Here is a 23,826-nt window from a genome sequence, read left to right as displayed (position 1 = left end):
ACCATCTCCATACATTGAGAACTTTCATATAGGATATCTCAGACACAAATGACAACACAATATTGGAATATCAACACACCTGGTACTCATATCCAACCTGAGACATGTTGGCTGCCACCTTGCAGCATGGCCTAATGGCCTTTCAGAAAGGTAAGACGTGAACTGAATAAATGAGTAAAGGAATATCTTAGAAGAGGTATTTAGAGAGAGTGTGAGGTAAGCTGAAATGAACAGAGACAGGTGTTAGAAGATGAGAGTTGGAGAGAAATAACGAGGGATTAATTTGAAAACATGAACAAAGGAAAAAATGTGAGACGCAGAAAGAGGGAGACAGACAAGAAAATAGGACCACAGAGACAGAAGCAATGGGATCATTACAAGAACAAAAAGACTTCTTTTTAGAATTTTCTTGGTAAGCAACTCCATGGCAACTCAACTTGTATTATCTTATTAACAAGTAAACGTAAGACATCTGATAAAATACATAATGTCATGGCGATAAGGGAAACCTGGCTCAAAAAAGGGCAGGACTGGATACTAAATGCTCCTGGATACAAGATATTCAGGAAAGATAGGAAAGAAAGGAGGAGGGGTAGCAACATTGATTAGGGTGAACATTATAGTGCTGGGGAGAGAAGATGTCCTAGAGGGGTCAAGGTGCCATTACACTGTTGGGTGTAGACTATAAGCCACCCACCAGTGGGAAAGATATAGAGGAACAAATTTGCAAGGAAATTATAGGGAGGTGCAAGAATTATAGAGTAGTTATAATGGGGGTCTTTAATTATCCAAATATAAACTGGGATGGTAATAGTAAAAAGGGCAGAGAGGGGAAGAGTTTATGAAGTGTGCCTAGGAGCATGTTCTAGATCAGCATATTTCTGGCCCAACGAGGAATGAGGCATTGCTGGATTTGCTTCTGGGGAATGAGGTGGGACAAGTGGATCAAGTGTCAGTAGGGGGGCATAGCATCATAAGGTTTAGGTTTCCAATGGAAAAGGACAAAGAGAAATCCAGAGTAAACTTAATGAATTGGGAGAGGGCCAACATCAATGGGGTGAGAACGGATCTGTCGCAGGTAAATTGAAATCAAAGATTGGCAGGCAAAACTGTAATTGAACAATGGGCTGCCTTTAAAGGGGAAATAGCTTGGGTACAGTTAGAACCAAAGAAAAAGTACAGCACAGAAGAAAGCCATTCAGCCCATCGTGTCTGCGCCAGCTGAATAAACTATCCACCCAAACTAATCCCACCTTCCAGCACCTGGTCCATCGCCCTGCAGATTACAGCACTTCAGATACATGTCCAAGTACCTTTTAAAAGAATTGAGGGTCTCTGCCTCCACCACCATTCCTGGCAGTGAATTCCAGACACCCACCACCCACTAGGTGAAAAAGTTTCCCCTCATGCCCGCTCTAATCCTTCTACCAATCACCTTAAATCTGTGCCCCCTGGTAATTGGCCTCCCCGCCAGGGGAAACAGGTCCTTTCTGTCTACTCTATTTAGGCCCCTCATAATTTTGTACACCTCAATCAAGTCACCCCTCAGCCTCCTCAGTTCCAGGGAAAACAACCCTAGCCTATCCAATCATACATTCCCATGAGGGGGAAAGGTAGGACAAACAAAGTCAGAGCTCCTTGGATAACAAAAGAGATAGAGGGTAAGATGAAGCAGAAAAAGGGAACATTTGACAGATGTCAGGTGCATAATATAATTGAAAACCAAGCTGAATATAGAAAGTTCAGAGCAGAAATCAAAATGAAATGTGAAAAAAGGAGAGAGTATGATAAGAGACTGGCAGTTAACATAAAAGGGAATCCTAAAGTCTTGTACAGGCATATAAATAGTAAAAGGGTGGTAAAGGAGGAGTGGACTGATTAGGGACCAAAAAGGGAAAAAGACAGGGGCATGGCTGAGGTACGGAATGAGTACTTTGTATCTGTCTTTACCAAGGAAGAAGATGCTGCTCAATGCATGGTGAAAGAGGAGGTAGTTGAGACACTGGATGGACTAAAAATTGATAAAGAGAGGATATATTAGATAGGCTGGCTGTACTTAAAGTTGATAGGTCATCAGGACCAGATGAGATGCATCCGAGAATACTGAGGGAAGTGTGGGTGTAAATTGCAGAGGCATTGGCCATAATCTTTCAATCTTCCTTAGGTACAGGGGTGGTGTCAGAGGACTGGAGTATTGCAAATATTACATCCTTGTTCAAAAAAGGGTGTAAGGATAAGCCCAGCAAATACAGGCCAGTCAGTTTAACCTCAGGGGTGGGAAAACTTTTAGAAATGATGATCTGGGACAAAATTAACAGTCACTTGGACACATGTGGATTAATTAATTAAAGAAAGAGAGCACAGATTTGTTGAGAACAAATCTTGTTTAGATAATGTAACAGAGAGCGTTGATTAGGGTAATGCAATTGATGTGATGTAAATGGACTTTCAAAAGGCATTAGATAAAGTGCCATACAACAGGCTTGTTAGCAAAATTGAAGTCCATGGAATAAAGGGGGCAGTGGCAGCATGGATATGAAGTGGGTTGAGAAACAGGAAACAGAGAGTAGTGGTAAACAGACTGGAGGAAGGTATATAGTGGGGATCCCCAGAGGAAGGTTTTATTTTATTCATTCATGGGATGTGGGCGCCGCTGGCTAGACCAGCATTTATTGCCCATCCCTAATTTGCCCTTGGCACTAATTTGCTTGGCCATTTCAGAGGGCATTTTTCTTTTAAGAGTCAACCACATTGCTGTGGGTCTGGGGTCACATATCGGCCAGACCAGGTAAGGACGGCAGATTTCCTTCCCTAAAGGATATCAGTGAACCAGATGGGTTCATCAGATGTCCCCTGAAGACAAGGTCATGTATGTTTTCCTTCTTGTTGGTTCCCTTACCACCTGCTGCAGACCCAGTCCTTTAGGACTTGGCCAGCTCAGTCAGTAGTGGTGCTACCGAGCCACTCTTGGTGATGGACATTGAAGTCCCCTATCCAGAGTACATGCTGCGCCCTTGCAACCCTCAGTGCTTCCTCCAAGTGGTGTTCAACATGGAGGAGCACTGATTCATCAGCTGTGGGAGGGCAGTAGGTAGTAATCAGCTGGAAGTTTCTTTGCCCATGTTTGACCTGATGCCATGAGACTTCATGGGATCTGGAGTCGATGTTGAGGACTCCCAGGGAAACTCCCTCCCAACTGTACCGCCACCTCTGCTGGGTCTGTCCTGCCCATGGATCAGGACATACCCAGGGATGGAGATGGTGGTGTCTGGGACATTGTCTGTAAGGAGGGCACTATGGAGGACTCGAGCAGTGAGGCAATATGGGCAGAACTCAGAAATAGGAAGGGTGCGGTAACAATGTTGGGGCTGTACTACAGGCCTCCCAACAGCGAGCGTGAGATAGAGGTACAAATATGTAAACAGATTATGGAAAGATGTAGGAGCAACAGGGTGGTGGTAATAGGAGATTTTAATTTTCCCAACATTGACTGGGATTCACTTAGTGTTAGAGGTCTGGATGGAGCAGAATTTGTCAGGAGCATCCAGGATGGTTTTCTAGAGCAGTATTTAAATAGTGCAACTCGGGAAGGGGCCATACTGGACCTGGTGTTGGGGAATGAGCCCGGCCAGGTGGTTGAAGTTTCAGTAGGGGACTACTTTGGGAATAGTGATCACAATTCCCTAAGTTTTGGAATACTCATGGACAAAGACGAGAGTGGTCCTAAAGGAAGAGTGCTAAATTGGGGGAAGGCCAACTATACCAAAATTCGGCAGGAGCTGGGGAATGTAGATTGGGAGCAGCTGTTTGAAGGTAAATCCACATGTGATATGTGGGAGGCTTTTAAAGAGAGGTTGATTAGCGTGCAGGAGAGACATGTTCCTGTGAAAATGAGGGATAGAAAGGGCAAGATTAGGGAACCATGGATGACAGGTGAAATTGTGAGATTAGCTAAGAGGAAAAAGGAAGCATACATAAGGTCAAGGTGGCTGAAAAAAGACGAAGCTTTGAAAGAATATCGGGAATGTAGGACCAATCTGAACCGAGGAATTAAGAGGGCTAAAAGGGGTCATGAAATATCTTTAGCAAACAGGGTTAAGGAAAATCCCAAAGCCTTTTATTCATATATAAGGAGCAAGAGGGTAACGAGAGAAAGGATTGGCCCACTCAAGGACAAAGGAGGAAAGTTATGCGTGGTCAGAGAAAATGGGTGAGATTCTAAACGAGTACTTTGCATCGGTATTCACCGAGGAGAGGGACATGAAGGATGTTGAGGTTAGGAACAGATGTTTGATTACTCTAGGTCAAGTCGGCATAAGGAGGGAGGAAGTGTTGGGTATTCTAAAAGGCATTAAGGTGGACAAGTCGCCAGGTCCGGATGGGATCTATCCCAGGTTACTCAGGGAAGCGAGAGAGGAAATAGCTGGGGCCTTAACAGATATCTTTGCAGCATCCTTAAACACGGGTGAGGTCCCAGAGGACTGGAGAATTGCTAATGTTGTCCCCTTGTTTAAGAAGGGTAGCAGGGATAATCCAGGTAATTATAGACCGGTGAGCCTGACGTCAGTGGTAGGGAAGCTGCTGGAGAAGATACTGAGGGATAGGATCTATTCCCATTTGGAAGAAAATGGGCTTATCAGTGATAGGCAACATGGTTTTGTGCAGGGAAGGTCATGTCTTACCAATTTAATAGAATTCTTTGAGGAAGTGACAAAGTTGATTGATGAGGGAAGGGCTGTAGATGTCATATACATGGACTTCAGTAAGGCGTTTGATAAGGTTCCCCATGGTAGGCTGATGGAGAAAGTGAAGTCGCATGGGGTCCAGGGTGTACTAGCTAGATGGATAAAGAACTGGCTGGGCAACAGGAGACAGAGAGTAGCAGTGGAAGGGAGTTTCTCAGAATGGAGACGTGTGACCAGTGGTGTTCCACAGGGATCCGTGCTGGGACTACTGTTGTTTGTGATATACATAAATGATTTGGAGGAAAGTATAGGTGGTCTGATTAGCAAGTTTGCAGACGACACTAAGATTGGTGGAGTAGCAGATAGTGAAGGGGACTGTCAGAGAATACAGCAGAATATAAATAGACTGGAGAGTTGGGCAGAGAAATGGCAGATGGAGTTCAATCAGGGCAAATGCGAGGTGATGCATTTTGGAAGATCCAATTCAAGAGTGAACTATAGAGTAAATGGAAAGGACCTGGGGAAAATTGATGTCCAGAGAGATTTGGGTGTTCAGGTCCACTGTTCCCTGAAGGTGGCAACGCAGGTAAATAGAGTGGTCAAGAAGGCATACGGCATGCTTTCCTTCATCGGACGGGGCATTGAGTACAAGAGTTGGCAGGTCATGTTACAGTTGTATAGGACTTTGGTTCGGCCACATTTGGAATACTGCGTACAGTTCTGGTCGCCACATTATCAAAAGGATGTGGATGCTTTGGAGAGGGTGCAGAGGAGGTTCACCAGGATGTTGCCTGGTATGGAGGGCGCTAGCTATGAAGAGAGGTTGAGCAGATTAGGATTATTTTCATTAGAAAGACGGAGGTTGAGGGGGGACCTGATTGAGGTGTACAAAATCATGAGAGGTATAGACAGGGTGGATAGCAAGAGGCTTTTTCCCAGAGTGGGGGTTTCAATTACTAGGGGTCACGAGTTCAAAGTGAAAGGGGAAAAGTTTAGGGGGGATATGCGTGGAAAGTTCTTTACGCAGAGGGTGGTGGGTGCATGGAACGCAACCAGGATTTGGAATGCACTGCTTAAGAGTGTGGTTCAATTAGTTTTTAGTTTTAGAGATACAGCACTGAAACAGGCCCTTCAGCCCACCGAGTCTGTGCCGACCATCAACCACCCATTTATACTAATCCTACACTAATTCCATATTCCTACCACATCCCCACCTGTCCCTATATTTCCCTACCACCTACCTATACTTGGGGCAATTGCTACTGGCCAATTTACCTATCAACCTGCAAGTCTTTGGCATGTGGGAGGAAACCGGAGCACCCAGAGGAAACCCACGCAGACACAGGGAGAACTTGCAAACTCCACACAGGCAGTACCCGGAATTGAACCCAGGTCGCTGGAGCTGTGAGGCTTTCAAAACAGAATTGGATAATTACCTGATGAGAAAAAATTTACAGAGCTATGGGAAAAAGGTGGGAGAGTGGGACTAGTTCATTTGCTCTTGCAGAGAGCCGGCACAGACATGATAGGCCGAATGGCCTCCTTCTGTGCTGTAACCATTCTATGATTCTACTGGCAAACTTGCAAGTGTTGGCATGACTTAATAGGAAAATACCCCATTTGTTCACCTGGATCTTATTTGCATCTTTGCATTTTTGAGGCTGGGAAATCGCCTGCGTTAGTATTTTTTGTGGGTCTTTACTGGCATCTAGTGGCACTAATGAACTCAAAGGTTAGAATTCCTGATTCAAAAGAACCTGGAGTTGGTTCAAATTCCAAATAAAGCCATGCGTATCAGTCACAGGCCTGCAGCCTTGTGGCTGTGACAAGTATCAGAGTTTAATGAGCCTTTCCCCCAGGTTGTATTGGGAGCCCAGCCATTACAGTGTTGGACTGCACAGCTGAATGGTGCCCGTGAAAGTAAATTGTGCAGCTTAGGGTCTCTCAATCTCTGCTACCGAAAGCTTCTCTAACAGGAGATAATTTTACGAAACTCTTAGCATGTCCAAGATGCACATGTTCCTAGCTGTCCCTTCCCAGCTATGGTCAACAACAACAACCTGTATTTATCTAGCACTGTTAATGTAATAAAATGTCCCAAGGTGCTTTACAGGAGCATTATAAAACAAGATGTGACACCGAGCCACATAAGGAGATATTAGGTCAGATGACCAAAAGCCTGGTCAAAGAGATAGGTTTTAGGGAGTGTCTTAAATGAGGAAAGCAAGGTGGAGAAATAGAGTGTTTTAAGGAGGGAATTTCATAGTTTAGAGTTTAGGCAGCTGAAGGTGGGTTGACAAATAGTGGACCGATTAAAATCGAGGACGCTCAAGAGACCAGAATTAGAGGAGCATAGAGATCCTGGAGGGTTGAAGAGATGTCTAATTGGGAAGTGAATCCTAAATATCTCCCCCAGCATTAGGATTACCAACCCTCCAGGACTGCCCTGGAATCTCCAGGAATTATAGGCTAATCTTGAGGATACTGCTGTGAGAAGAAACCCAGGAGAAAAATCATAGGGCCATTAAAAATAATTGTGTTTTTTGAAAAAAATGTGCATTTTTGTTTAATATTGGGAAGACAGGTTGTTTGACAGGCAACAATCGTCCAGTCGGGTAACAAAAAAATCATTTTTCTTGACAATTGGCCTGGGAAGGTAGGTTTGTGTGAGGATGGTCATGTTGGACAACCAATGGCAGGAGCTTGGGGGCAGGAGGGTTGGCGGCAGATGGTCACGTCACTCATACCAGAAGTATGATGATACAACAATCATGGCCTAACACTGAAGGGTTATGAAAAAATGGACTTTGTCTTTAAAAAATGAACCTTTATTTTAAAAAAGTAAACAATGATCCAAAATGGCCACCAAAGAAAAAGGGATTAGTCTATTGTGTATTGAAACTCTCCGGCAAAGACAAAGGACAAACCTTCAAAGCCAGGAGGTGTCATTTGAGCACATCCCACACCCACCCTCAAACATTCCCCAATTGAATGTCTTCTTCTGAAACAAAGGACGTGTGAAGTAGCCGTGTCCTGGGCCTTTGTGCAATCACCATGGGGAAGAAACCAGAACGTCTCCTAACAGGAGGTGAGAGTAACAGCTTTACCTTAATAAAAGACAGCGACACAGAGACAGAAAAACAGAGAAGCAGCATCCTAACAGCTTGTGTTCCGGACAACCAGAAAGCATGCCAGCCCAACTGCAGAATCCTACATCTACATTATACAGCAGTGAAAGCTAGAAGTAACCCACCGTTTTCAACAAAACCTTCAACTAACAGAGAAATCTACACTCATCGCAGGCCTGCATCCATCGAAAACTTGATTTCCAAGAAAATTCAATAGGTTTATTGTAACCTTCCCCCCCACTAAACGTTATCTTTTTTCGCTTCTTTATCTGTCTCTTCTGTGTGTGTGTGCGTGTCTGCGTGAGCTGGTGCAGTTGTGACAATTTCAGGCTGAGGCATATTGATCAATAAGCAATTGACTTTTTGTTTTTAAAACCTACAAGAAAGCTTATTGCTGTCTGGTTGTTTGAAAAATAAACCACCGAGGGGCTAAACTCTAATACAAATACACTTGCTGCAGTCAGGTGGGTAGTTGAAAAGTGTGAACCACGCACGCTGCACCAGGTAGTCCTAACAGTCATGTGATGAAACCTCCAGCAATACGTCCAGCCAGAGTTGGCAACCCTTCCTGACGTGCAGCCCTCTCCTCTCCAGTGAGGAGGGCCAGGCCAAGGAAAGGAGTCCAGGAAATCAAGAGAGCTTCACCAAATAAAGTATCTTTCCTAAATAAAATGCTAGCCAGTCTAAAATGTTTGTGTGGAAAACTTTAAATGTTTGTTCCTTTTTAAAAACAAATTAATTCCATTTTGTACTCTTCAGGGTCATGTGACTGAGAAACGGAATGCACTAAAAATGTGCTTCTGCATATTCCCTTGCATCTCTTGTCCAGAACTTTCAATCTGCATCCGAATCCTTCTACCATTAGTTAATGGGAACAGTTTTTCCTGATCACAGATGACAAAATCCACCATTGCTTCCAATCTTCCAGTTCAGCCTTTGGCCGACTGAGGAAATGAGTATTTGAGATCCAGAACCTCATACCTGGACTAAAGTCAAAGTTTACCGGACAGCAGTGATCCTGTACTTCTATATGCTTTGGAGACTTGGACAATCTACAGCAGGTACTTCAAGGCAATGGAGAAATACCATCAACGCTGTCTCCGCAAAATCCTCGTTTTGTCGGCAGAATAGCCGAATGTCAGCACCTTCTCCCAAGCCAACATTCCCAGCATTGAGGGGTTAATCACACAAAACTAGCTTTGCGGGGTGGGTCATATCATTCGTAAACCTGACACCAGGATCCCAAAACAACTGCTTTACTCCGAACTTCGTCGTGGCAAGAGACTCCCAGAGGATAGAGGAAATACTTTAGGGATGTCCTTAAAGCATTCCTGATGAGATCCAACATACCCACTAATTCATTGAAATCCCTGGCCCAGGACTGCCCAAAACAGAGGAGGAGCATTCGGGAAGGCACCAAGTACCTAGAGAGACTTCGATTGGAGCACACAGAGGCCAACTCCGGGCAAAGAAAGGAGCACACAATCCCCCAAGCAACTCATCTGCTCAATCCTTCAACTACCACCTACTCCACATGTGGTAGAGTCTGTGGATCATGCATCCGACTGGTCAGCCATCTTAACATGCACTGAATCAGCGCGGAAGTAAGTCATCCTTCTTTCCGAGGGACTGTCTAAGACAAGTAAGACTGTAAGCACGCAGGGTGATGGGTGAATTTGTGGTTATGGTCAAGTATCACCATACACTGGCAACAATTAGTTTTTGTAGCACAGCCTCTTCCTATTCTGTTGTTGGCACAGAATCTCAGTTCTGCTACGTGCACATGTTAGAGTTTGTGTTCATTGGCCCCGTATCACCTTGAAGCACTGGGAGTTGCTGCAATTTCATGGCACTTGTTGTTTGAAATAGCCAACTTAAAAAGAAATAGCATTTGTATCTTTACAATGTGCGAGTTCTCTTCTCCCTTTTACCGTTACCTGACATTCGCCAGAATTTGCTCTCTTGGTTCCATTGATGCCTTTTCCCTCTATTCTAAGACAGCTGCACATTTCCTTACCCTACAGACATGGACACATGCCAAATTCCACAAAAAACAAATTGATTTGGGTAAAAAAAAAGTTATTGCCAAAAATGGAAATGCAGAAGTTCATGGAATCATATGACTCAGAAAGAGGCCTTTCAGCCCATCACTACTGTGCTAATATCCAATTAATTCCACTCTCCTGCTCTTTCCCTGTTGCTCTTCAAATTTTTTATTTTTATGGATCTATCCAATTCCATTTTGGAAGTTACTGAATCTGCTTCCACCACCTGTTCAGACAGTGCTTTCCTGATCATAACTTGCCGAATTAAAAAAGCTCATAATTTCCCTCTTGGTTCTTTTAAATCTGTCTCCGCTGGCTACTGACCCTCCCACCAGTGCAGAGTTTCTCCTTATTTACTGTTAAAAAAAAAGCCATATAATTTTGAAAACCTGTATAAAATCTCCTTAATCTTCTCTGCACTCAGGACAATAACCGCAGCTTTAGTCTCTCCATGTAAAAGGAAGTCCTTCATGCATTTTGCACTGACTCTCAATGCTTCTTGTATTGCAGCGAGTGTCAGTGCTCACTAACAAAAGGTCAGTATGGGTCACATAGCCAGGATCCTGCAGCAATGTCATTCGTGCATGTAGGAAACTAGAGCATGAGAGTAGTACTTGCATGCATGCATAACACCCTGAGGACTTCTGCACTGGTTTGTGATGAAATGGCATCCAGCACTGTCCAAATACTTCAAGCCTGATCATATAATTTGTTTTAAATGCCTAAGTGATGTGAAGTATACTAGGGAGATGTGCAAGAAAGATAAATGAGAAACATGCTGGTTAGGGTGGGGAAGGGTGGAGCAGAAGTGTGCTTTGGGATATGGGCAATGCTGGCAAGTTGCCCTGAGGGCATTAAGAATCAACCATGTAAAATGGGATTGGAGTCACGTGTAGGCCTGACTGGGTAGAGGTGGCTGGTACCCACCCTTCCCTCAAGAACACCAGTGAACTAGTTGGGTTTCTCCTTTAATCTAATAGCTTTCTTGGTCACTTTTTGCAACCAGCTCCTGAATTACCAGATTTGTCATCATGGGATTTGAAATCACCCTCTCTGGGTTGTTATGTTACTGTTTTGATACAGTACCCGAAGACATACAATCAGGGAGGTGATACAAAAGCAACTGGCAGCATTTGACTCTGCTTTCGGTGGCGGGTGGGTGGAGGAATGGTAATGGTTGCAACATGCAACCTTTTACGAGACTGGTAAACATGATCTCTGAGGAGATTGTAATGCTGGGATTTGGGTTGGGTGGGGTTGAATGTACACAAAGGCTGCATGCTATCTGGATAGGACCAGCTAGCCTGTTTCTGTCCCCTCTTTTCCACATGCATGCATAATCAAACTATGTATTGTCAGACACGAAGACGAGGAACTCCTAAAAATGTCCATATCCAGATTATGAACATCTAAACAAAATAGTACAACTGCTAGGTATAAACAGAAATATTGATCAAAAATATCTATCCAAGAGTAAAGACATGGAAGATGGCCTTCATTGGGGTATGGAGCTGGTGTTTTATTGGTTCCAAGATGGCATTTGTAGAGATGAGAAGTTGGCATTAGATCAATAAAGTGAGAGATAGGTGTGCAGTCCTTCAGAACGCTGTTAATTCTAGCTTCGCAATGGGTCTGGATGGGTCATACTGGAAGTGGGGGCTTTAATTTTTTACAACTCATCACCAGATAACCCTGACAAAGCAGTGCTGTCCCAGCTGGATAAACAGTGAGAAGTATGCCATTGCTCTGTGATGGTAAGCTGCAAGGCTTGAGCTGGTTAAACTTCAGTCACTTCTCTCTGCACTTGTGGGCTCTTGCCAACTTGTGCCCAAGACCTCTGATGCACAGGCCAAGTGGCATGCACCCACTACAGGGAGATTACAATATCCTTTGTAACAAGCAAACAGAAACTCTACCGACGTGTGTTTTTCCAGTCAGTTACCATAAAGATTTTAAAGGAATCAAAACATGCACATTTGATGCATTGAAACCAGGTTTATTTGGATGTGAAACAGGATATTAAACAGGGACACAGATTATTGACTTATTAATTCAGTATAGGTGAGGTAATTAGTTTCTCAACAAAAGCATCCTGCTGATCTGCACTGGCTTTTAAAACTGGCAATTCCAAATTCCAATTCTAGGTAGGCCTCTTGAACATGGTGGTAACTTAAATCCAAAGATTAAACATAGATGTGTTACAGCAGATTCATACAGATAATAGCACAATTCTGTCACATTGTTTCAATTATAAAACATTAAAAGTGATTGATAAAATCCCTCGCCCCACACAAAAACAAACAAAAAAAAAATCTATTTACAGGTACCTGGTCAGTTAAAATAAATTGCATTTACATAGCACCTTTCATGATTTCCGAAGATCCCAAAGCACATTTGAAGTGTAATCACTGTTGTAATGTAGGAAATGCACACAAGGTCTCCGAAACAGTAATGAGATACACGACCAAATAATCTGTTGTAGTGATGGTAACTGAGGGATAAAATATGCAGCAGGTAGAACTCACATACACTTCTTCAAAAAGCGCCATTGGAATCTTTTACATACACCAGCATGGACTCAATGGGACGAATGGCCTCCATCTATGCCACAATAACTCTATGGCTATGACCTGAGAAGGCAGACAGGGCCTCAGTTTAACATCTTATCTGAATGATGACACCTCAGACAGTGTGCCACTCCCTCAGGACCGAAGCCCAAGTCAAACAGGCAATCAAGTACTCAAATAAGGGCAGTTTTGCACTATGGGCTCTTATTTGTAAATAACAATCTGAACCCAGTTCATACGAGACCTGTTCAGCTGGAAGGGATGTTCAGCCATTAGTCAGTGTTAAATTATATACGATTCCATTGTTATGCATTTCACCACCTGGTGGCTGGACACAGTTTTGCTATTCACCAGAATTCTAAAGCAGAGCAAAGGTCAGGCACTGCACCAGCTAGGTGAGAAACATAGAGGGCAAAGGGCCCAGACTACTATCAGGCATCTTACAATAGCCAACTATACAACCATATACACAAGAAATGCTGGAAATACTCAGCAGGTCTGGCAGCAGCTGCAGAGAGAGGACAGTTAACGTTTCAGGTCAGTGACCCCGAGTTCTGATGAAGGGTCACTGACCTGAAACGTTAACTCTGCTTCTCTCTCCACAGATGCTACCTAACCAGTATTTCCAGCATTTCTTGCTTGTGTTTCAGATTTCCAGCATCTGCAGTATTTTGCTTTAATACAAACATATAGCCTGGGAGGAAGTCATCTGGTCACAGTGGTGTAAGTGCAAGGGGGAAAAGAGGCGGCAAGACAATTTCCCCCTCTTCAAAAGAAGGGAGTAACATCATGTTCATCAGCTGACTGTAAACAGCTACAATTCTGCACAAGAGATTGAGAACAATTTAGAAGTAATGTTCATTAGATCCTCCAGAAGGCATTAAAATCATACTGCCTCTTCAAAGAAAAATCTATGTAAGGATTGTAGGCAAAAAGGCTCCTTAACATTGCCGAGTTAACTGCATTGATAACTGCATTTTTCTTTTAAACAAAAAATGCAAACAATCTCAACTGCTTTACAGGAATGGTTCTTTCCAAGACCACTGCTATTTCATGGAAACAGTTTAATATTTGGTTTCCATGAAAACAAATGGATGGAATCAGAGAACAATTTCCAAAATATCAGTCAAAAGCCAGGAATTCCATTGAAGAAATCTGACTTGAAATCAATGGCCCAGCAAAGGAAAGCCCAGTCCAGGTGATTGGAGAAGAGGAGAAATAAAACAACGGTTTGAACTTTAGCCTCCATTTATCTCTCCTTTGCTCATCTCCTTCAGTGGTTTTAACCTTAGCCTCCAATATTAATAGTTTAGAGCTAATTATCTGGATTTGTTCTCAATAATTAAGAAATCCTTTTATCATTTGGTCCATCAAGTGCAATCCAGAAATGCCAATTGACTACCTGTGTAAAGCACAGGCTGCTGATCATTACAAATTATGGCCGGTACTTAAAATAGAAGGCACAGAGTAAAAAGTTGAAACCGTTCCATAAAAATTGCATTCAAGTGTCACAGTTTCAAATGATTTCATTAATGCATTTGAATAAAGAGAATTAAATCTCAGAGCGGGCGGCATATACCCAAGTGCTTTAAGGCTTGCATTTCCCAAAGGAATGCAGCTTTATCTTAATTTAAAAACACATTCAGGATTCAGCAGATCACCACATACTGGCAACCCCGCAGTAAAACATCACAAGCTTCACCAGAAAGACAGCACATCGTAAAAATAAGGCCAGAAAATGGTGCCTTCAAACACATCTAGTTTAGTTTAGAGATACAGCACTGAAACAGGCCCTTTGGCCCACCGAGTCTGTACCGACCATCAACCACCCGTTTATACTAATCCTACATTAATCCCATATCCTCTGTCCCTATATTTCCCTACCAACTACCTATACTAGGGGCAATTTTATAATGGCCAATTTACCTATCAACCTGCAAGTCTTTGGCATGTGGGAGGAAACCGGAGCACCCGGAGGAAACCCACGCAGACACAGGGAGAACTTGCAAACTCCACACAGGCAGTACCCAGAATTGAACCCGGGTCACTGGAGCTGTGAGGCTGCGGTGCTAACCACTGCACCACTGTGCCGCCCCTAGTTCTGCCTCTATCTATTATCTTGTCTCTTGTAACCCCTCCCCCCCATCTCAGATAAACAGACATTAGCATTTAAATAAGACAGACATCAGCTAACCACCCTATGGCCCAGTTGCTAAATGCACTGCCTGATGGAGCCCTGGCCCATGATCGGGAAAGTTGCAGACTTGATCTCTGGTCAGCACTGATTTTACTGAACCCAGCCATGGCAGAGTTAGAAGTGGAATAACTGGCCTCAGTTGTTCATAGGGTGGGAGGAGATGATCAACCAGAGTTCCCGATCTCAGTCATTATCCAGTAACCTCTGTTGGATAACATGCACACACGTGGACACTGGATGTGCACAGAATCAAGCTCAGCTCTAATTTACCCTTTGTTGAAATGGTCTAACTCAGTAAGCGGATTTGGTAGCTTTAGAGATGTCACTGGAAGACTGCAGCACCCACTTATCCGAGCTGCAGTACCAGTCGGTCGTTAGAAGGGGAGGTCAACAGGTAAAACTGCAACGCCAGCCCTGTGGATCAGAGTTTTGAGAAACTTACACACCTATCACTGCCAACGGGTGCATATTCTGTGTTTGCACCAAATCGTTCTGCTGTCTTCCAAATTTATCATTCCAGCTTAATGCCATTCTCAGCCTTCCTCTGTGCCTGGCAAAGTCCCTGACCAAAGATGACAGCTGGAGTGACCTGTTACACAGGCGTTCAAGCACAGTATTAATGGACGACAGGTGACAATTTCCTGCTCTACCCGAAAGCACGCACCTGGCCTCCACTCTCTCCTGCATAGCTAAAACTGTAGTTTCACATCTAATCAACAGCTCTGTGTTATCCTCAACTCTTTCCAATCAAAATATACATCCCAGGGAATTTTGCTCAGTCTAAGCTCTAATTTTCTGCAGTGCCAAATGGACCCAATGTCAAGATTCTAAATCAAAATTCAACTATCTTAATGTTGAGCACATGTAGGTTTAGTCACTGAGACAATGGCGTTCACAATTTTAAACAAAGTGGTTAAAATCAATAGAAAATTACAAATATTGCAATTATTCAATAATAATAGAGAACTGTCTGGTACAGATACTGGGCCATTTGGTAAAGGTACTGAAGCCCACACAAATTGTTGCATAGACAGCAATGCTCTCATTTCCTTGTCCGCAAAGGATGCAGCACATCTCTCAGACTCAATGCAACTACACAGCATTCCTCCCAGTGCAAATCTCTAACTTTTTCTTGCTGTCAAAAATCCATATCCCAAAATAAGCAATGCTAGCTCTGCCAAAGGAAATTCAGGTTAATCCAACTTGAATGCATTTGTTTTATCCTTAAAAATTATACCCAAGATAAGTACCTACTTTTCCCTTCAGATACTATGCACTTCTAACATTTTTCTCTGTTAGTCGCATATTGATAAATTTTCCCACAGCAACACAATGACAGCAGACATCAGTACAAGTAAGGCCCTCAGGTAATAAGGCTACATCACCAAGAACCACTTTTCCACCAGCTTGATGCAGTTAGATCCATAACTGCCTTCTCAATGAGCATACAATGTTCTTTATAAGTTATGGCTCAAAACTTGCTGAATGCCAAGGTTTTACATGGAACCAACAGTCATCTGCTGAACCTAGTTAAGGCAAGTGTAAATATATTTCTTTATAAAATTACTATGATAAAATTTTAATGCAGCAATTATTAGATAATGAAATCACATTCCTGATTCAGCATTTTGAAAAACAGTCATAGCCTACTGGTAAGCTATTTCAGAATTTCAACATTCAAAATGGTCTCCCTTTCACACTCCAGGTAGAATCCAGTCCAGAAACTTCATGGCAAACTCAAAGCCAAGGAAACAGGCCTGAAAGACAAACAAAAAAAAAGTCAGCAATAATAAAAATAAAGCGCTGGAAATACTCAGCAGGTATGGTAGCATCTGTGGAGAGACACGAAGCAGAGTTAACGTTTCAGGTCAGTGACCCTTCATTAGCTTATAGAAAAAGAGAGCAATTTCTTTTGGTAATTTGGCTTACTTTCATCATGGCCAAATGACTTAACAATATCTAAAACCCCTTTAAGATTGTGTCCAAGATTCCATCACATTTCTTGTGGTCTATTGTTGCATCTCGATTGTTGGATTTCTCTATTTGCTGGCTTACCAGAACACGCACTAATGAGAAATGTTTCTGCAACAAGAGTATTGTTCTCCTTTATAGTCTGTCTTCCACAATTTAGGGATGAGGTCTTCAAGAATAGCCACAGGAAGAGGCCAGTTAACCCCTCAAGCCTACTCTGCTATTGAAATAGATCATTGATGTGCACCTCAACTCCATTTACCTGCCTTAGCTTCATACAGCTTGATGGTCATAACTAAGAGAAATCTAGTGATCTCATTATTGAAAGCTCCATTGACCCCCTGCACCCACAGCCTTTGGGGGACAGCAATCCAGATTTCAGGTCCTTTGAGTGAAAAAATGCTTTCTGATTTTCCTCCTGAATGGCCTAACTTTAATTGCAAGATTATGTCCCCCATGCCCGATTCCACCATCAGAGGGAACAGTTCCCCAGTATTACTTTTGGATGATAGTTACTATTTTTATGTAGGCAAAGGCATCAACAATGAGCAACACATCTGCTTTCAGGTCTGGTTCAGTTCTGCTTTTTCCTGGCTGTTGGTGTGATTGTCTGATTGCCCATCCCTTTATTTGGGAAATGTCCATCCTCAATGCCTCCCTACTGCACAATTTAGGATGAGAACTGATTGTGCCTATGTTTTGTGAGCCAATCTGGTGTCGTATTACTCTATGGTGCCATGAGTCAGAGCCCATTTAATAAAATTTTCTTTTTTTAAATCTATATAAAAAAAGTCAATCTTCCCCACCCTTGAAAGCATTGACTTCCTGCTGGTGCTTTTCAGTATTTCACCCAAGTGGCTATGTTTCAGACAGGAGCTTTGATGGTGCCTATAAGCATTTTTGCCTGGGGGCGGGAGGGGAATAGAGGTCCAGACTGATCCTCAACTGACATGCAGATCGGCAAACCTCCATCAGGAGCTACCGGATAATTAATTATTGACAGCAGGAATCTTGGCTGAATTTCCAAACTCCACCCCAGGATTGCAAAGGCCAACCTAAAACAAATGGTCTGGGATAATCTTGCTGTCTATGGTGCATCTACTGACCGCAGCCAATCAAACATTTCTAAAATGATTCCTAATTCCGCAACAACCAGAACACAATACGGTACTTAAAAACATTGTGGTATAAAGTTAAGCAGGATACATGTTCCCCAGTGTGCAAGTGCTGCACATTTCCCTTCATGGTTGTATCAGAGGGAAGTATTTGGCACAGTCGAAATGATAATCACTACTAGTCCTTACCGCATTGGCGGGGAAAGCTCGAAGCATGACAGCTGTGAAACCTTTGTACAGCGAGCCAATACCTTCTTCCCTGATCAGCTCTCGGAGAACATCTCTGAATCCATTGGGATACATCCCTTCAGGAGCTAGGAGTTGAGGGAAACAAGGATATTGATTACTTGTTAGAATTACATAGAATGCTCAGCACAGAAAGAGATCATTCGGCTCAACGTTTATTTCAAGTGTTTATGCTCCACATTACTTCATCTCACCCTATCTGCATATCCTTATAGTATGTCCTGGATCCCATTAAAGAACACAAAATCACCAAAGGACCTTTTATTTCCTCCATTTACTCCAATCTGAAAGTCACATATAGTTGCACAGGTCCCAACAATCCTTCAGTGCTTCATGTGTGAGTTTAGGCGAGGATCGGCAACAAGTGATATGACCATGCATTGCCAAACACAATCCTGTTCTACCCTGAAATCCATGTACACACACACATGCACCACTGCATTATGGTTAGGATCAGGAGCCATGGCTGATTACGCCTGCCATCCCTAGCCTAAAGACACTCAGGGCAAATATAAGATCATAAGAACTAGGAGTAGGCCGTCCGGCCCCTCGAGCCTGCTCCGCCATTCAATAAGATCATTACAGCCCTATGCGGACAGCAGACAAGGTCAGAGAACAGTTGAACCCAGAACCCTCTGGCCTATATGTTTACTGTCCCTGCAGACCAGGCCAGCCCTCATCCCCAAGCCAGATCACTAGAAGGACGAGAAAAGAACCTTCAGAAGAATAAACTGACCTGTCTGGAATCTGGACTTCAGCACATCTGGAGGAATTGCAACCGCCCAGTTGAAGATTCCGGCCATTCCACCAGCAAACAGGATTCGGGGAACACTCAGATCAGTCACACTACAGCAGAGGGGGAAAAGAAAAGTGATTTACAGAATTAAATTCCTGTAACCATGCTACTTCATTGCCTTTATTTCCATGTCCTCCCTTTCTTTCAGTACACAGGAGAGAATTGGTCACCAGTCCACAGGCTTCTGCTTATTCCGATCCATAACTAGTTGTTGCTAAATATCTAACAGTAGTAGCACAGGGCAGCTCACCTGTTGACTTTCACTCTCTCTTTAGGAATGCAGTTAAAACCAGTTTCAATGACAGTCAACATAAACATAGAATGGACAAGAAATCAGCACAGATTTCCTGTAATTTATCCTCCTTCCCTCAAAGGCAGGAAAAAAATAAAAACAGACATGCATGTATGCCTTTCACCAAGGATCTAGTGAAATGAGGAACTTAGGGATTATTTGTGGTAAAGAAAAAGTACTGGAGAAAGTAACGGCACTTAGTCAACAAATCCCTGGACCTGATGCCCTGCATCATAGGGTTTTAAAAGGAGGTAGCTACAGAGATAATGGGTGCATTGGTTTTGATCTTCCAGAATTCCCTAGATTCTACAACAGTCCCCATGGATTGGAAGATAGCAAACGTAACACCCCCTTCCCCCCCTCCCCTGAGCGAGAGAGGAGGGAGCTATAGGCAAGCTAGCTTGTGGCAGGGAAAATGCTACAATCTATTTATTCATAGGGATGTGGAAAAGGGCATTTAGAGAATTCGAACATGGTTAGGGCGAGTCAACACGGATTTATGAAAGGGGAATCGTGTTTGACCAATCGGTTAGTTTAACGAACAGGGTAGATAAGGAGGAAGCAGTGAATGTAGTGTACTTAGATTTTCAAAAAAGCATTCAGTAAGGTGTCACAGAGGTTATTACACAAAATTAGGGCTCATGGGATTGAAGGTAATATATTAGCATGGACTGAGGTTTGGTTAATGGATTGAAAACAAACAGTGGGGCGGCACAGTGGTTAGCACCGCAGCCTCACAGCTCCAGGGACCCGGGTTCAATTCTGGGTACTGCCTGTGTGGAGTTTGCAAGTTCTCCCTGTGACCGCGTGGGTTTTCGCCGGGTGCTCCGGTTTCCTCCCACTGCCAAAGACTTGCAGGCGATAGGTAAATTGCCATTGTAAATTGCCCCTAGTGTAGGTAGGGAATATGGAATTACTGTAGGGTTAGTATAAATGGGTGGTTCTTGGTCGTCACAGACGTGGTGGGCCGAAGGGCCTGTTTCAGTGCTGTATCTCTAAATAAATAAATAAAGTAGGAATTAACAGGTCATTTTCAGGTTGGCAGGCTATAACTAACAGAGTATCCAAGGAGCAGTGCTTGGGCCCCAGCTATTTACAATCTATTTCAATAGCTTAGATGAAGGGACAGAGTGTAATATATCCAAGTCCACTGACGCTACAAAGCTAGGTTGGAAAGCTGTGAGGAGGATGCAAAGGAGGCTGCAAAAGGATATGGACAGGTTAAATGAGTGGGCGACAAGGTGGCAGACGGAATATCATGTGGGAAAACGTGAAGTTATCTTGGAAGAAAAAAATAGAAAAGTAGAATATTTTTTGAAATGGTTAGAGACTGGGAAATATTGGTGTTCAGAGGACCCAGAGTGTACTTCTGCACGAATCACTGAAAGTTAACATGCAGGTACAGCAAGCAATTAAGGAAAGCAAATATATTAGCCTTCATTACAAAATGATGTATAAAATGAAGTGTGACTGTAATTGTATAGGGCCTTGGTGAGACCACACCTGGAATAGTATGTGTAGTTTTGGTTTCCTTACATAAGGAAAGGTATACTTGCCTTGGAGGGACTGCAACAAAGGTTCACTACACTGCACTGATTCCAGGGATGAGGGGACGGTCCTATAAGGAGAGATTGAGTAGACTGGACTATACTCTGGAATTTAGATGAATGAAAGGTGAATGAAACATATAAACTTCTGAAGGAGCTCGATAGGATAGATGCTGGGATGTTTCCCCTGGCTGGGGAATCTAGAACTAGAAGCTAAAGTCTCACAATAAGGGGGTTGGCCATTTATAACAGAGGAGGAGGAGAAATTTCTTCATCCAGAGGGTTATGGATCTTTGGAATTCTCTAGCCCAAAGGGCTGTGGATGCATAGTCATTGAGTATATTCAAGACAGAGATTGCTAGATTTTTGGATACTAAGGGAATTAAGCGATATGGGAGTAATGCAGGAAGGTGAAGTTGAGGTAGATCAGCCATGATTGTAATGAGCGGTGGAGCAAGGTCGAAGGGCCTACTCCTATTTCTTATATTCTTATAGTTCACGACCTCAGAACATTCCAAAGCACTAGACACTCAAATTACTTTTTGAAGTGTATTCACTGTTCAAATGTCAGAAAAGGACAAGCGAAGGTGTAGCCACTGCAACAGGCCAGCAGACACCAGTAACTCATCAAATGGAGGGAGCTCGCACATGGAGAAAAGTGCCATCACTGTGGTGCTGCACTCATTATGGCACTTCTCTCTCTGATCTTCAGAAGCATTAGGAACACTGAATTTTGCATAGCTACTTCCAAACAAAGAATGAAGCACAGCAAGAATATCCCGAGTTGCTTTCCTATAGGTAAGATTGCTACGCTCACAATTCAATCTGGCCTTCAGTGAACACATTATGAAGCTACTGACCTCTGTCCCGCAGGAGTAAGTGTATACTTCAGCCACTCATACGTCATGAAGTACATTCCACTAGCAGGAACATCTAACAAAAAGAATGGTTGGAAATTAGCAAAACATTCAAACAGCTAAAATAGGAAGACAAGTGCTCACCACTCTTAACATCTTAACAATTCCACTCACATTTTTACCCTTCAACTTCCCACTTTGTCCATCACTACCTTGATCAATACTAGTATCACTCCTTTCAACTGTCCTCTCTTGTTCCTTGCAAGCTCCAAACATTCCTGCTGTACATAAAGTTCTTCTTTTCTACATCCTCACTATTGAAATCCAGAGGCAGGTTCAGAGCAACAATGACCTTTGCCATATTGATAAAGAGCAAAAGGCAAGAAAGATAGTGAAGGGTGGAAAAAGGAGTTGAAGGACTCATCCCAATGTCTTCTTCTCTAAAGTATTTATTCTTGGGACTTCCAAACTGTAGAACGTGTTGCTACATTCCCAAGAATTACTCATATACCCTCAAGCTCCAAGGCAAGGGCCACTTCCACAAGTGAGTTCCTGTTCCCCACAAACCCAAGTGTGATTGTACAAGCACAATGTCTGTCAGTGTAGTGTGATCCAGGGGAAGAATGGAAACCTGGTCACTTTGCTTAACTAACGTACATGTCACAAACCTCCTCATCTCTTGGACTTTAGGCTATGGCTGAAATGAAAAACTACATAAGTTTATTTGGAAAAAAAAATACGCATTAGCAATAGACAGTTATACAGATACAAACATTTACCTCCATCCCAATGCAATCCTCTCAATCTCTCACTATGAATAGACATTACCAGCATCCGCAACATAACTTAAATGTGGGATTTCACCAAGTTTCTATCTCCTTTTCACATGGTCTCAGAAGAACTTGTGGAGTGGGAGCATGCTCCCCAAGATCTACCTTTGATACCCTTTCAAGTTCACACTTGCAAGACAGGAAACACAGACCTGAAATGTTAACTCTCTCTACACAGATGTTGCCAGACGTGTTGAGTATTTCCAGCACTTGCTGTTCTCATACCAGCATCATATTGTAACCAAATCACACAACTATTACTTAGCGAGGTTTCAAAGACAACAGGACTGCACGTCCCAGAATCTGTCTCCTAGGTAGCAATCAAGTGATCAGCTTGAATCAATAGATCGATAATTATGTATGCAGCCAACAGGAAATATTTGCAAAAGAACCACTTCAAATTCTTCTAGCTCAACTAGGAGCTATTAGAGATAGATTCATTTGTTTGCCAGTAGTAAGATCTCTGTGGATTAAATGGACTGTTCACAGAACAAATGTAAACAATATGGCAATTAATGCCTTTCCAAAGCAAAATAGACAGATTATCTCTAAGTCTCTTGGCGCTGTTGAATATTTAGCCACTGACTTCTGCAGCAAGCAAAACTTAGATGGAACAATGCAGTTTTAGATATTTTGATAGAAATAAATTATTTCTTTGTAATCCAAGGTGAAGCTGGGTATGTGTCACACCCCATACTTCCCTTCTTCCTATAAATGTACAGATTTGTAATACTCAAGCTTGTCATCACTAAACTACAACTTCTTGATTCATCTCACCATCTTTCTTGATCTTGGATTGTGCCTTGCACTACAAGCATTAGCCCATCACCAGTAGCAAAAACACTGAAGCAAGCATGGGCACAGAACACATTCTGGGTCAGGGATTTCAATGTTCGTGAGTGGTTCAGTAGCAGTGAAACCAATGACCAAGTTGGCCAAATTATGAAAGACACAGCTACCAGACCAGTACTGATTAGGGAAGACATTGGAGTGTTGGAAGGCGAGGGTGTTATTAAGGGGGAGAAAGACAGAATTGATTTGGTTAGAGTTAAGAAGCAAAAAGGGTATGATCATGCTACTGTGGCCATTCTATTAGTCTCCAAATAGCTAGATAGAGGAGCAAATCTTCAGGGAAATCACAGAGATATGCAAGAACTGCGGAGTAGTGATCGTGGGGAACTTTAATAACCCAAATATCAATTGGGATAACGTTAGAGTAAAAGGTAAGGAGGGGAAGGAATTTGTGAAACGTATTCAGGAGAACTTCATTGACCAGTATGCTCTCAGTCCAACTAAGAAGGAAGCAGTGTTGGGGAATGAAGTGGACCAAGTGTCTGCTGGAAACACATCAAGAGTGATCATTGTATCATAACATTTAGATTAGCAAAAGAGAAGAGCAAGGAACAATCTAAAATAGAACTTCTAAATTGGAAGAGGGCTAACTTCAATGGGATGAGAGGGGACCAAAGACTGACAGGGTGATCTTTAAAAGGATGATGTTTCAGGGTACATTCCAATAAGGGCAAAAGGTAAGGGAACCAAAGCCAGGG

General features: G+C 42.9%; 1 protein-coding gene across 2 annotated transcripts in view; it reads right to left on the bottom strand.

The window, feature by feature from the left end:
- The window catches only part of prkar2aa (protein kinase, cAMP-dependent, regulatory, type II, alpha A), a 403,140-nt gene that overhangs the window by 356,973 nt on the left and 22,341 nt on the right, over positions 1-23,826 (bottom strand). The window contains exons 6-9 of one of the 2 annotated variants that reach the window (XM_068052116.1): positions 21,450-21,522; positions 18,691-18,800; positions 17,898-18,022; positions 11,834-16,379 (exon numbers count right to left, since the gene is read on the bottom strand). In XM_068052116.1, coding sequence (XP_067908217.1) covers positions 16,317-16,379; positions 17,898-18,022; positions 18,691-18,800; positions 21,450-21,522 — 371 coding nt within the window. In that variant the 3' untranslated portion in view covers positions 11,834-16,316. Of the gene's footprint in view, positions 1-11,833; positions 16,380-17,897; positions 18,023-18,690; positions 18,801-21,449; positions 21,523-23,826 lie in introns of those variants that run through there. The other variant, XM_068052117.1, reaches the window with a different exon arrangement.

Source organism: Heterodontus francisci, chromosome 19 (assembly GCF_036365525.1).
Source record: "Heterodontus francisci isolate sHetFra1 chromosome 19, sHetFra1.hap1, whole genome shotgun sequence".
Classification (NCBI taxonomy): domain Eukaryota; kingdom Metazoa; phylum Chordata; class Chondrichthyes; order Heterodontiformes; family Heterodontidae; genus Heterodontus; species Heterodontus francisci.
Note: the sequence above shows the minus strand (reverse complement) of the source record. Positions and strands in the feature narration are given on the sequence as shown.